Here is a 14,581-nt window from a genome sequence, read left to right on the forward strand (position 1 = left end):
GGGTTGCCATTGCCTTCTCCAGGGGATCTTCCCGACCCAGGGATTGAACCTGGGTCTCCTGCATTGCAGGCAGACGCTTTACCCTCTAAGCCACCAGGGAAGCCCCAAATAAACAGTTAGGAATTATTAATTTGATCTGGAATCCTACATGTATGAATTTAATCGAAGATATCATTTGTTTTAGTTTAGCAGCTGGTGATAAAAGAAAATACATGCACTGATCTCTGTCCCTAGTTCTTGGCACAGAGCTCCTGAAGTCCTTGTAAATTCCTAGGGGAAAAGATACTAGGAACATCTAATTTTCTAAGATTTGGTCTTTGATCCCAGCTCCTAACACAGGGTTTCTAAATCCCCTGGAATTTTCTGTGTGATAGTGAGAGAGTTAATTTTTAGGTAGGTTGATAGAGAGTCCCAGGCCCTCAAGGAGGAATGAGTCTGAGACCCTCGAGGAGTAGAAAGGAGGGTCTCTCAAGGAGGAGAAAAGAAAAAACTTTTTTTTTTCTACATTGGTTTGTCTTAGTCACATAAGACATTATTTTCTTTAAGCCCATTCAGTTCAGTTCAGTTGCTCAGTCATGTCCAACTCTTTGCGACCCCGTGAATCACAGCACACCAGGCTTCCCTGTCCATCACCAACTCCAGGAGTTTACTCAAACTCATGTCCATCGAGTTGGTGATACCATCCAGCCATCTTATCCTCTGTCGTCCCCTTCTCCTCCTGCCCCCAATCCCTCCCAGCATCAGAGTCTTTTCCAATGAGTCAACTCTTCGCATGAGGTGGCCAAAGTACTGGAGTTTCAGCTTTAGCATCAGTCCTTCCAAAGAAATCCCAGGGCTGATCTCCTTCAGAATGGACTGGTTGGATCTCCTTGCAGTCCAAGGGACTCTCAAGAGTCTTCTCCAACACCACAGTTCAAAAGCATCAATTCTTTGGCGCTCAGCCTTCTTCACAGTCCAACTCTCACATCCATACATGACCACAGGAAAAACCATAGCCTTGACTAGATGGACCTTTGTTGGCAAAGTAATGTCTCTGCTTTTGAATATGCTATCTAGGTTGGTCATAACTTTCCTTCCAAGGAGTAAGCATCTTTTAATTTCATGGCTGCAATCACCATCTGCAGTGATTTTGGAGCCCCAAAAAATAAAGTCTGACACTATTTCCACTGTTTCCACATCTATTTCCCATGAAGTGATGGGACCAGATGCCATGATCTTCATTTTCTGAATGTTGAGCTTTAAGCCAACTTTTTCACTCTCCTCTTTCACTTTCATCAAGAGGCTTTTTAGTTCCTCTTCGCTTTCTGGCATAAGGGTGGTGTCATCTGCATATCTGAGGTTATTGATATTTCTCCTGGCAATCTTGATTCCAGCTTGTGCTTCTTCCAGCCCAGCGTTTCTCATGATGTACTCTGCATAGACGTTAAATAAGCAGGGTAACAATATACAACCTTGACATACTCCTTTTCCTATTTGGAACCAGTCTGTTGTTCCATGTCCAGTTCTAACTGTTGCTTCCTGACCTGCATATAGGTTTCTCAAGAGGCAGATCAGGTGGTCTGGTATTCCCATCTCTTTCAGAATGCTCTGTATTAATGAGCTTACCTTGTGTCTCAGCTGGTAAAGAATCTGCCTGCAATGCAGGAGACCTGGGTTGATCCCTGGGTTGGGAAGATCTCCTGGAGAAGGGAATGGCTACACACTGTAGTATTCTGTCCTGGAGACTTCCATGAAGTTGCAAAGAGTTGGACATGACTGAGTGACTTTCACTTCACTTCTAATGATTATATAATAACAATGTATATTGTTTCTCCTCCTTACAAGAACCTTCTGACTAATCTTGTTACCTTGTAGGAGTGGGTCTGGTAAGACCTTTCTATTGTTAGTTCTAATCTTGTTAATTTAAGATCTATCTTGTGGGAAGCGAGAGGGCACTCTCTGTTCCCCTTCTGATGTCTATGGCAGAAGTGTTCTCTGTCCTTTTTCACTGTAATAAACTTCTGCCACACAAGAGCCTGAATGATCAAGCTTGGTCCCTGGTCCCAAAGCTAAATTTTCTTCTTTGGAGGTCACGAATTTCATATCCTTCACCATAAGTTATCAATAGGGGTGCCTTTTGTTCTAATAAGGTGACTCTGGGTAGATTCTCAGATGGCTCTTGAATGGGGGCTTGTCACCAGAAACACCAAGCCATAATTAGAAGCTTGGAATTTTCAGGCCTAACCCCCATTCTCTAGAGGAGGGGGACTGGAAGAGGAGTTAGTAATTGTTCATGCTTACAAGAGGAAAAGTCCATAAAATTCCCAAAGGTACAGAGTTCAGAGAACTTTCAGTTTAGTGGACACATCCACACACCAGAAGGATAGTACTGTACACCCCAGAAATTCCTGACCCTTCCAGACCTTTATCTGACTGTTCATCAGTATCCTATATCATATCCTTTAAGAAACATAGGAGGAGGACTGGAAGGTTTTCTAAGCAGTAACCTAGACACAACATTATGGCTTTATGTTTCTTTCCTAATAAAGCATATAGATCATTTTCATTTGACATTCTTTCAAAGGGCATTTAAATTTTTTTTAATTTATTTTTTTCTACAAATGCTTTCTTAGTAGTTTAGGGATTTTTGGTCTTTTCCCTCCTACTTGTAATAGGCACCTACTCTTTTATATCTCTGGACCTTCACATACTGCTCCCATATTTCTATTATTTGAGACAACTAGTTGTCATTCCCTTCCCCACCAATCCTGGCTGTAGTTGGGATGACCAATGAGTTGATTGAAACAGGAGATGGGCATGTGATCCAAACTCCTCCTTCTTTTAAAAATTGGAACCAAACAAAGAAATTACATTCTTCTCTAGTGATGAAACTATGAGATGCAGGAACTGTCACAAGTCATGCCCAATGTTTGATGAAAACGGAGGCCCGCTCTGGCTGTGTTCTACATCCTATCTCTAATCACCCCTGAATCCTAGTGTACCCTTAAGTTCTCCAAAGATACATGAATTCATATGTTCATTAAAAGGAAAAAGGAAGGGATAAACCATTTTGCCAGCAAAACAACACAGTTTAAAGGCTCAGTCCCATAGGACTGCTGCCCATTTGAGATGCCAGTTGCAAGTAGTAGGTCCCCAGGTTATTGATAGCTTCTGTCTGACGGTTACAAATCAGAGGTCCCCAGAATCCCATCCTTGGGTTTATTACTTTGCTAGAGTGGCTCACAGAACTCAGGGAAACCCCTATTTACTTTAACCAGTTACGAAACTTTTTGGAAGCTCTAGGGAAGAAAGCTCTCTTGTCTTTCTAGCTTCTAGAGACCATCCGCATTCCTTGCCTCAATGATTCCTGCCTCCATCTACCAAGGCAGAAATGCTCCACCTCTCCAAAGTTCTTCTGTAGTCACATCTCTCTCTGACCCTGACCTCAAGTGAAAAAGGTATTTTAAGGACTCTTGTGATTAACTTGGACCCACCTGAATGATCCAGGATAATCTCATCTCAATGTCCTTAATTTTAAGAACATGTGCCAAGTCTCTTTTGCTTTCCAATGTAGTGTATTCGACAGTTCTGGAGGCTTAGGCACAGATATAGGCATAGGCATAGAGGGTGAGAGGGTGGTGGTAGATGGGACTTTCTTCTGCTTCCCGCTAAAAATGAGAACAGCATTCCATCTCTCACATTTGATTCAGTAATAAAAATATATTAAACAGGAGAAGCCAGACACCCTCCATGTTTAGCAGCCTGTTAATCAACATTATTTGGAAACAGTTTAATTTCAAAATGACTCCTTCAAAATTGATTTTCTGGAAAGGAAACTTCTGCTGGTTTTATCTTTTCCCGAAGATGAGTTTGAAGATCTTTATTGGATTTCCCCAGCAAACAATCAGAATGCAATCTTTGAAATGTAGAAGTAAAAGTATTTCCATACCCACATCCTTGAAGCCTGAGGCTGCTATCATTCCTGAGTATAGAGAATAAACACAGCATCTCTCTTTGTTTTACTAATTGCTTTGTTTCCCCAAGCTGCCAGCTCAACATCTGCCAGGCCAGAATGCACTCTCTCTGCACACCAGAGAACTAACTACTGCTGGCCAGATGAAGGACCTGAGCTCCCTGGTGTAGGGGTAAGTGATTTCCAGGCACTCAGCAGGTGGTTTCCAAGAGGCAAAAACTTTCAGAGAAAATAAAGCTGAAACCCCTCCCCTCCCAAATCTTTAGAGTGGTTATGGAGTTGTTAATTCTATAATGATCTCATACTGTCTGCAGTTTTATTTTGTTTTTCAAAAGAACTGTTAAAGATGACAATTCTCAGACAGGCTGAATGTGGGCAGATGCCCATATTCTCACACAGTTCTGCCAAGACACTTTTGCATCTTTCTGCACATAAAACAAAATGAAGACATGTGTCATAGACGCATGCTACTAGTACCCCACCCCAGAAGAAGGGGGTTTATTGTGTGCTCATTTCCTGGATGTAATATTAAAACAACTCCACCTAGAAAAAAATGAACAGCTCTTCCAAAATAAAAGAGATTTGCTTCTGAAGCACCTTATAAACCATTCCTAATTAACAAAACCCATTGAAACAGCAATTTGGGTCATCATAATCAAGTGCCATCCCTGCTATTTTTAATTCTTAAACTTCTTGTCACATCTACTGGTGAAGCATCAAAATACAAAATGCTGTAACAGCTTATGCTCTGTTGATGTTCAATCATTACTGTGCATCAGAAAGGCTCATTTCAAATATGGCATGAAAGGAAGAGAAGTAAGCAAAAACCAGATTCAGAAAAGACTTGAAATAAACTGCCTCCAGGAAAACGCTCAAGAGGAAAAACTGCAAAATCATAGCCTTACCTTGGGAGACTTGGGCAGATTCACTGTCTTTTGTTTTGCTAGGCTTAGCGGAGTTAACTCTATTTTTTCCACTGAGGGATGTTTCGGAGGGCGAGGTGGAGGGTGCAAGAAGGACTTTTCATATCTCCGTATCAGGTAATACTGTTCTTCAGTGATCTCTTCGACCAGAGTACTGACTAGAAATGATCCTGTATCCCCAGAAAAATTATTAACTAACTGAACAGTCATATTCACGCGGCCAACAGGAATTTCCCAGCATTTCTTGGGGTTGGCAAAGTCACTTATGAGGAGATAAGAGTTAGTGATAGATTCCTCCAACTGTAGTCCTGGTATAGCAGCCAAAATGTCTTTTTCAATAAAAAGATCTCTCACAGACACCTTCACATTGAAGGGCAGGCGAAACTGTGAGCAAAGCTCGGAAATCTGGTAGAGTTTCTTGTCGTGGATCACCTCTACAAAGCCTCCATCCATGCACAAAGGGAGCAGTGCTACCTCACGGGAATTTGTGAGGATTTTCTCACAAGCCAGACCATCCATCACTTTTTTAATTCCTTCACAGAGGACTTCAGTTGTCTGTGAGTGATGCACTAGAAACTCATCCCCGACAGAGACAGATGACAGCTCCTCAAAGGGGGAATGAAAGGCTTTGGTAGCCACCACGTGCAGAGGCTCCTTTTCACTCTTTGCTATCTCAAGGTCATAGGCGGTCGGGAACTCTCGAGGTCGCCGCTTGAATTTGCCTTTATAGCTGGTGGGGATCAAGAAGTGTCTTTTAGAGGAATTGCTTCTAATTTCTGAAGCCAAGATCTTTGATGCCTGGCACTTTTTGTGGATCACAATGGTTTTCCCAGGCTGTAAAATGCTTATGGGTAGCTGGTTTCCTTGGGGTGCTTCTATGACTTCAGCTACTATGGGGAACTGTTTATTGGCCATTTCATAAAGATCTTGTGTAGATAACACCTGAAGAAACCAGTTGGCATCATAGCTGTCGGTAATGTCTTTGACTTCAACATCTAAACTGGGGAGGATACGGACTATATCCTTTCGGACTGAAAAAGAAAAGACATTTTTTGCATCAAAATGTTGCTCTGGAATAGTATTAAAATCACTCCAGGAAATCCAAGGAAGAGGGGAAATATGTATATATGTGGCTGATTCACTTTGCTGTACAGCAGAAATTAACACACCCTTGTAAAGCAACTGTACTCTAATGAAATAAATATTCTAGGGAAATGGCAACCCACTCCAGTACTCTTGCCTGAAAAATCCCATGGATGGAGGAGCCTGGCAGACTTCAGTCCATAAGGTCACAAAGAGTTGGATACAAATGAGTGACTTCACTTCAAAGAAAGTTAAAAAACTCAGTCCAGGTAACACAAATAAATTTATTAGAAAATCTCAGATGCTTATGATATAACATTGCTTATACATGACTTTCCCTTTTTTATATTTAAAAATGAAATAGACTGTAAATAAAACCAACATCCATAAATCTGCCTAGTTTTAGAAATGGACATTAACTAGTATCTTGGAGCCCTACAAAAGTCACCAAAATCATATCCTCACTTTAACCGAAGAGTAGTCATTCCTCTGATTTTGGTGTTAACTATTCCATTGGGTTTTGTGTTTTTTTTTGTAATTTTATCATACATAACATACATGAATGTATGTACATGTGTTTAAACGTATGTGTGTTTTTCCAGAAAATTTATTATATCATTTTAGGTCATGTTTTTGTGGTCCAGATAGCATATGTAAAATCATCTTAGAGGAAAGTTTGGGTATTTTACGTAAGATTCTTCCTGCATAAGTCTCAAGACATACATTCTATATACAAAATTCTATCCTATGGGGGTATAACTGTTTTGCAAAATCATGGGATATAAAGTACTCAGGATTAATTAATATGTGGAAATGGATACCAAAAGGCACTCTTTTTCCAACGTGAAAACTATTCCTTTCTTTGCTGTTGCTACCTTAACACCTAGATAGATAAGGAGTAGTACAGAAAGTTACAGTCAAAAGACCACTCAGGAATTCTAGGTTTGCTGGCAGAGTGCTTACCAGTGTATTCTCTGCCAATGTGTCACTGGGAATAATGAATCTCTTTATTTTTCCCAAGAGCCCACTGTCTCAGAAGTCTTTCTTTGAGACTACAGAAAGACTTAAAATATTGCCCTGAAATCATCTGCTCTCCATATACTGTTCCACACAGTATCCTTACGGATGGTCTTGCATCAAAAAAATAAAGTTTTACATTAATATTAAAAGGATTTTATAATGGTTTGTATTTTCTTGAAAATTTCCCAAAAGTGTTTTGTAGCCTTTCTATGATCTACCATTGTTTTCCAGTATATCTAGCCACCCTTCTGTCAATATTCTTTTTCCCTGTATGCTTTTGTAATTGCATAATTTGGAATATTTGGAAGACAGAATTTTTCTCTTATAAAACATTACCTATATTAATATGTTTTGTATTACTGTTTATACATCATCTGAAAACTAATTTGTGTCATATTACTTGTACACGCTGCATAAGAGAATTCCTAAAAACACACAGTATGACATTGTATTATTTTATTTTCTTCAACATAAAAAAGAAAAAGAATCAATGGTTGTCTATAAGTTTAAGGTCAGTAAAAACTGCAAAGATTTTCCATTAAAAAAGAAAAGGGGAGAAATGTTAAAAAAAAAGAAAAGGTTTATCAGTTCATTTTATAAAATTTGGTAAACTCAAACTTTTGAAATTGTTGCCATAGGTTTCCCTGAAACCCAAGGTAATTTTAGAAACTTTAAAATCACACTTATTTCAATCGAAATGAACACTGTTTAAGAATTATACTAGATGGGTTCATAGACTCACGTCATTTCTCAAGTTGAGGGCACAGCTTGACACTGGTAGAATAGATGCCACTAAGGAGTTTCTGAGGATTCTAAATTGAACATAAAGACCATAATACAAGCTAGATCACAATCTGCATTTGGGCACAATGAGTACGGTGGGGAAAGAACTGTCTTAATACTTTCAGTTCACTTCAGTTCAGTCGCTCAGTTGTGCCCGACTCTTTGCGACCCCATGAATCACAGCACGCCAGGCCTCCCTGTCCATCACCAACTCCCAGAGTTCACTCAAACTTATGTCCATCAAGTTGGTGATGCCATCCAGCCTTCTCATCCTCTGTCTTCCCCTTTTTCTCCTGCCCCCAATCCCTCCCAGCATCAGAGTCTTACTTTAGGATGATTTTATTGCCAGAGAAAGCCTATGGGCCAGGCTACCTAACTTCTGTTCAATTTTTATGTATCCAATTCCTGACCTATATTCAATGCTTCTGTACCAAATCCACTGAAGATATGCTAGCTTATCTGATCCTACTTGTAATACCAGCAGCATTTGACAGAGTAGATTTGACTCTTTGCTATATAATTTTCTCACTTATTTCCTTCTTATAATTCTTCTCAACTTTTTTGCTGGTTCCTTCTCCGGTACACACCACCCACTCCCCCCCACCCACACACATACCTTTTAATGTTTCTTGGTTCTGCTCCTTTCTTTGTCCACACTCACACCCACATGATCTTACACAGTCTCACATCTGTCTTTAAGTCTCATCTGTATGCTGATGATTCTCCAATGTGTATCTCTAGCCAAATAATTCTCCTGCACTCCAAATATCTACTTAAGCTCTCCACTTGGATGTCTAAAAGATGTCTCAAAATTAACACGTTTAAACTGAAATTCTGATCTTCCCAACCCAAACCTAATCTATCTGTTGCTCATTCTTCTTAGAAAACTCCTCTCATGCTTTAGGCAGGGTGAGGAGAAAAGTAACCATTTTGAAATACATCCAGATGATTCACTTCTTAAAAAACAAGCCTGAGCTAAGAACATCTATTTTGCTACAGCCCAGCCAGCTTGGGTTTTACAGAGTCTAACTGATGTGAGAAGGGAATTACCAAACTCCAGTCCCCAATGACCATTCTATCTCACTAAAGAGATGTGAGGAAAAAAGCTGAGAAACAAGATCAGTAAAAGACTTAGACTTAATTACAGGATTATAGAATGCTTCCGCTCCCCTGCACTTGACCAACCATATCAAGGAGACATATATAACAGCAGAAGATTACAATGGAAAGAATGGCATTTATGACCCTATTTAAGTAGGGGTCTCGAGAAAGACAACAGGGGAAATAATAAGCTAGAACACTACATAAAATGTTAGTTTCTGACTCCTACAGGTACAGTAACCAACAAACACAGCCTAATTCCTATTTTAAAAGCTCACACTAAGGACCTATTACCTCAATTTCTTTTATCCTATACATCATGCTTAGCTTTCAACAAAAAATTCCAAGGTACGTTAAAAGGCAAACAACAGCCTGCATACACAATACGAAGCATCAGTACTAGACTCAGATATGGAAGAGATTTTGGAATTATCAGATGGGGCAATTTAAATATAATTACTATACTAAGGGCTCTAATGGAAGAAAATATAAGAAAAGACAGCTAATGTAAGCAAAGAGATGGAAACTCTTGGAAATAACCACAAAGAAATGCTAGAAATTAAAAACACGGGAAAAGAATTAAAGAATACCTTTGATGTGTTCATTAATAAACTATATATGGCTAAGGAAAGAATCAGTGAGTCTGAAGATCTCAATAAAAACTTCCCAAACTGAAAAGAAAAAGAATGAAAAAAACAACTGAGAATTTCAAAGACCAGTAGGACAATTCCAAAGGTGTAATACACACATCAGAGGAATGCCAGAAGGAAAAAAGGAGAGAAAAGGCACAATCATGACATTATAATGGCTGGGAATTTTCCAAAATTAATGAAGTTAGTAAACACAAAACATTGACACCTAAACATATCATATTCAAACTACAGAAAATCAAAGAAAAGAGAAAACTTAAAGAAGCCAAAAGGAAAAACAAACAAACCATTTGACCTTTGGATGAAAGAAGCTAAGAACTACACTGGACTTCTCTTCAGAAAAGCAGAAAGATAGTAAACAGCATATTAAAGTATTGAAAGAGGCAAAAAATACCAACCTAGAATTTTGTATGTAGAAAAATTAGCCTTCAAAAGTCAAGGTGGAAGAAGATGCTATCTCAAAATATCTCTTTGGTTTAAGGATTATTTTGAGCTAAATGTACTTTAAAAGTAGCAGATTCAAGAACATGCTAATCTCCCCTTTCTTCCTGAAAACAGGAGATTAAAAACTCCATGCTAAAATTGTCCTCCATACCAGAAGAAAGAAAACATTTTAACAGGGAGTCAAAGCCAAGATAATCCTGGATAAACAGACCTCGTCAAAAGAATTTTTATCTTCCTTTAGCCTCTCCTTATAGTATACTTTCCCACAGAAGTCTCAGTTGTTCAACCCAATTTAAAAGCTGCAGGTTTCACCATTTCTTTGGGTCTTCATTTTCTTATGAGGACTCCCATGTCAAACTTATGCAAATTTGTATGTTTTTCTCCTGTTAATCTAAGATCAGTTTAATCCTCAGCTCCAGCCAAAAAACTCTAAGAGGGTAAAGGTGAAATTTTACCTTCCCTACAAAAGTGAAGGAGAGATAAAGACTTTCTCAGACAAACAAAAATGATAAACTATGTCAACAGTAGACTTGACTTGCAAGGAACATAAAAGAAGTTCTTCAGAGAAAAGAAAATTACTTGTAGACTTTCGGATCGAAGCCATTCTGACTGGCGTGAAATGGTACCTCATTGTGGTTTTGATTTGCATTTCTCTGATAATGAGAGATGTTGAGAATCTTTTCATGTGTTTGTTAGCCATCTGTATGTCTTCTTTGGAGAAATGTCTATTTAGTTCTTTGGCCCATTTTTTGATTGGGTCATTTATTTTTCTGGAATTGAGCTGCAGAAGTTGCTTGTATATTTTTGAGATTAGTTCTTTGTCAGTTGCTTCATTTGCTATTATTTTCTCCCATTCTGAAGGCTGTCTTTTCACCTTGCTTATAGTTTCCTTTGTGGTGCAGAAGCTTTTAACTTTAACTAGGTCCCATTTGTTTATTTTTGCTTTTATTTCCAATATTCTGGGAGGTGGGTCATAGAGGATCCTGCTGTGATGTATGTCGGAGAGTGTTTTGCCTATGTTCTCCTCTAGAAGTTTTATAGTTTCTGGTCTTACATTTAGATCTTTAATCCATTTTGAGTTTATTTTGGTGTATGGTGTTAGGAAGTGTTCTAGTTTCATTCTTTTACAAGTGGTTGACCAATTTTCCCAGCACCACTTGTTAAAGAGATTGTCTTTCTTCCATTGTATATTCTTGCCTCCTTTATCAAAGATAAGGTGTCCATAGGTGTGTGGATTTGTCTCTGGGCTTTCTATTTTGTTACAAGCAGTAAATACTGGAGAGGGTGTGGAGAAAAGGGAACCCTCTTACACTGTTGCTGGGAATGCAAACTAGTACAGCCACTATGGAGAACAGTGTGGAGATTCCTCAAAAAAATGAAAATAGAACTTCCTTATGACCCAGCAATCCCACTGCTGGGCATACACACCGAGGAAACCAGAAGGGAAAGAGACATGTGTACCCCAATGTTCATCACAGCACTGTTTATAATATCCAGGACATGGAAGCAACCTAGATGTCCATCAGCAGATGAATGGATAAGAAAGCTGTGGTACATATACACAATGCAGGATTACTCAGCCATTAAAAAGAATACATTTGAATCAGTTCTAATGAGGTGGATGAAACTGGAGCCTATTATACAGAGCGAAGTAAGCCAGAAAGAAAAACACCAATACAGTATACTAACGCATGTATATGTAATTTAGAAAGATGGTAATGATAACCCTGTATGCGAGACAGCAAAAGAGACACAGATGTATAGAACAGTTTTTGGACTCTGTGGGAGAGGGAAAGGTGGGGATGATTAGGGAGAATGGCATTGAAACATGTATAATATCATATAAGAAACGAATCGCCAGTCCAGGTTCCATGCAGAATACAGGATGCTTGGGGCTGGTGCAATGGGATGACCCAGAGGGATGGTACAGGGAGGGAGGTGGGAGGGAGGTTCAGGATGGGGAGCACTTGTACACCCGTGGCGGATTCATGTTGATGTACAGCAAAACCAATACAATATTGTAAAGTAATTAGCCTCCAATTAAATAAAATAAATTTAAATTTAAAAAAAGAAAATTACATGTCATAAACTCAGATCTACATGAAGAAAGAAGAATATTAGAGAAGAAATAAATGAAAGCAAAGTAAAATGTTTTATTTTTCTTATTTTTAATTGATAGAACAGATAACAGTTTGTTCAAAATAAAAACTGCAACAACATATTGGATGATTACAGCACATTGATAATGAAATAAATGACAGCACTGTATAAAGAGACAGGAAAGAGTAAGTGGGCATACTCTGTTATACGTTACCTGCACTTGTCATGAAATGGTATAGTGTTAGTTGAAAGTAGACTTAAATTATACGTGCACATTTCAAACTCTAAGGTAATGACTAAAAATATTTTTGAAGTAAAGCTGATATGCTGAGGAAGAAAGAACATGGAATCATGTAAAAGGCTCAATTAAAACTACAGTAGACAGAAAAAGAGTGGAATAACACATCTAGTTTTTTTGGATGGGGCCAAAGATAGATATTAGAAAAGATGTGGCCACAACATCAGTCTTTAAGGATGGGGAGAAATTACAAGCCAAGAGAGGATAGGAGAAGGAACACCCTAAGAAAACCACAATTATAGATAAGGAAGCAGACTAAAAGGATATGGTCAGTGATCAACATGTAATCCAGTCTCAGGATTTTAAATGAGAGCAGGGAGTTTGGAGAAGAGACCTGTTGAAAGTAAGACTATGTCTGAAGATGGATCTGTCCCTGGAATATTTGAGGTTAATAATGACCAAATTAAATAGAATTCTGGCAGATTAATTTGACAGTACGTTTGGAAGAGAAGCTGAAATTGATCATTTGTCTATCTCTACTAAGTGCCATGAAGCCCACAGATAGTCACTTTACTGACAACTCACTCCATCTAATTGCTGTTGCATCAACTTCAAATTTTATATATTTTACCATTTTGTTAGATAATACATTAAAACAAAATCCTTGTTATTGTTTATAATATTCTCTTTACTCTTGCATGTTTTAAGTTCTCCACTGTTGTTCAGTCACTAAGTTGAGTCCAACTCTTTGTGACCCCATGGACTGCAACACAACAAGCTTCTCTGTCCTTTACTATTTCCTGGAGTTTGCTCAAATTCATGTCCATTGTGTCAACGATGCCATCCAAGCACCTCACCATGAAGGGATGGGACCAGATGCCATGATCTTCATTTTTTGAATGTTGAGTTTTAAGCCAGCTTTTTCACTCTCCTCTTTCACTTTCAAGAGGCTCTTTAGATCATCTTCACTTTCTGCCATTTCTGCCACGTTCTGTGTATTTGAGGTTATTAATATGTCTCCTGGCAATCTTGATTCTAGATTGTGCTTCATTCAGCCCAGCATTTCACATGATGTACTCTGCATATAAGTTAAATAAGCAGGGTGACAATATACAGCCTTGGCGTACTCCAATTCAGAACAAGTCTGTTGTTCCATGCCCAGTTCTAACTGTTGCTTCTTGACCTGCATACAGATTTCACAGGAGGCATGTAAGGTGGTCTGGTATTCCCATCTCTTGAAGAATTTTCCACAGTTTGTTGTGATCTACACAGTCAAAGGCTTTGGCATAATCAATAAAGCAGAAGTAGATGTTTTTCTGGAATTCCCTTGCTTTTTCTATGATCCAACAGATGTTGGCAATTTGATCTCTGGTTCCTCTGCCTTTTCTAAATCCAGCTTGTACATCTGGAAATTCTCAGTTCATGTATTGCTGAAGCCTAACTCGAAGGATTTTGAGCATTATCTTGGTAGCATGTGAAATGAGTGCAATTGTACAGTAGCTTGAGCATACTTTGGCATTGTCCTTCTTTGGGATTGGAATAAAAACTGACCTTTTTCAATCTTGTGCCTCTTGCTGAGTTTTCCAAATTTGCTGACATATTGAGTGCAACACTTTAACAGCATCATCTTTTAGGATTTTAAAAGTTCTCCATAGCCAAAAGTTAAAATAATAACATATAGTTTTAAGTTTCCTAGAATTTGGATATGATATACTTAAGTTTTCAAACTGAAATACTTTCATGACAAATTTTATTATATCTAAGTATGTGTCAAGAGAAAGATAAATCAACATTTCTGCTGTTTTTCTTACAAAATAGATGGTTTTATGCTGTTGCAAAATATTTTTTAAAAAATAAGAGGGGAGATATCACATTACAATCTTTATTAGCTTTAGACTACCACTGCTTACATTTGGTATATATAATTCCAGTGTGTGTGTGTGTGTGTGTGTGTGTGTGTGTGTATTACATATCTTTAAATAAGCATTTTTAACTTATAACTGGAAAAATGTAATACTCTCTGTCATCACCAAAAATGAAAATGGTTACAGTGAGGGAGCTAAACTAGAAAATTTCCCAAAAAAGTTATCTTCACAAAAAACTGATAAAGAGATAAGAAGGCACCAACCCAGAGCATGAGAAGCATTCCTGAAAGTGTTTATTACAAATTTTCCAGTTTCAAATTAATCTGAAGTAAAAACAATATATATTCACACAACCTCAATTAACACTTTCCAAATTTTCTTCCTGGGTAAACATGAATTATTGGGTACATTTCTGGTTTTCC

The 14,581-nt window shown here is 38.3% G+C and overlaps 1 protein-coding gene across 2 annotated transcripts in view; it reads right to left on the reverse strand.

The window, feature by feature from the left end:
- Window positions 1-14,581, reverse strand: part of THEMIS (thymocyte selection associated) — a 198,073-nt gene that overhangs the window by 105,045 nt on the left and 78,447 nt on the right. For both annotated transcript variants that reach the window (XM_086316435.1, XM_086316434.1), the window contains exon 4: window positions 4,858-5,906. In XM_086316435.1, coding sequence (XP_086172561.1) covers window positions 4,858-5,906 — 1,049 coding nt within the window. The remainder of the gene's footprint in view (window positions 1-4,857; window positions 5,907-14,581) is intronic.

This window comes from Bos grunniens, chromosome 9 (genome assembly GCF_055505025.1).
Source record: "Bos grunniens cultivar Pamir isolate PY7600 chromosome 9, Bosgru_T2T1.0, whole genome shotgun sequence".
Classification (NCBI taxonomy): Eukaryota; Metazoa; Chordata; class Mammalia; order Artiodactyla; family Bovidae; genus Bos; species Bos grunniens.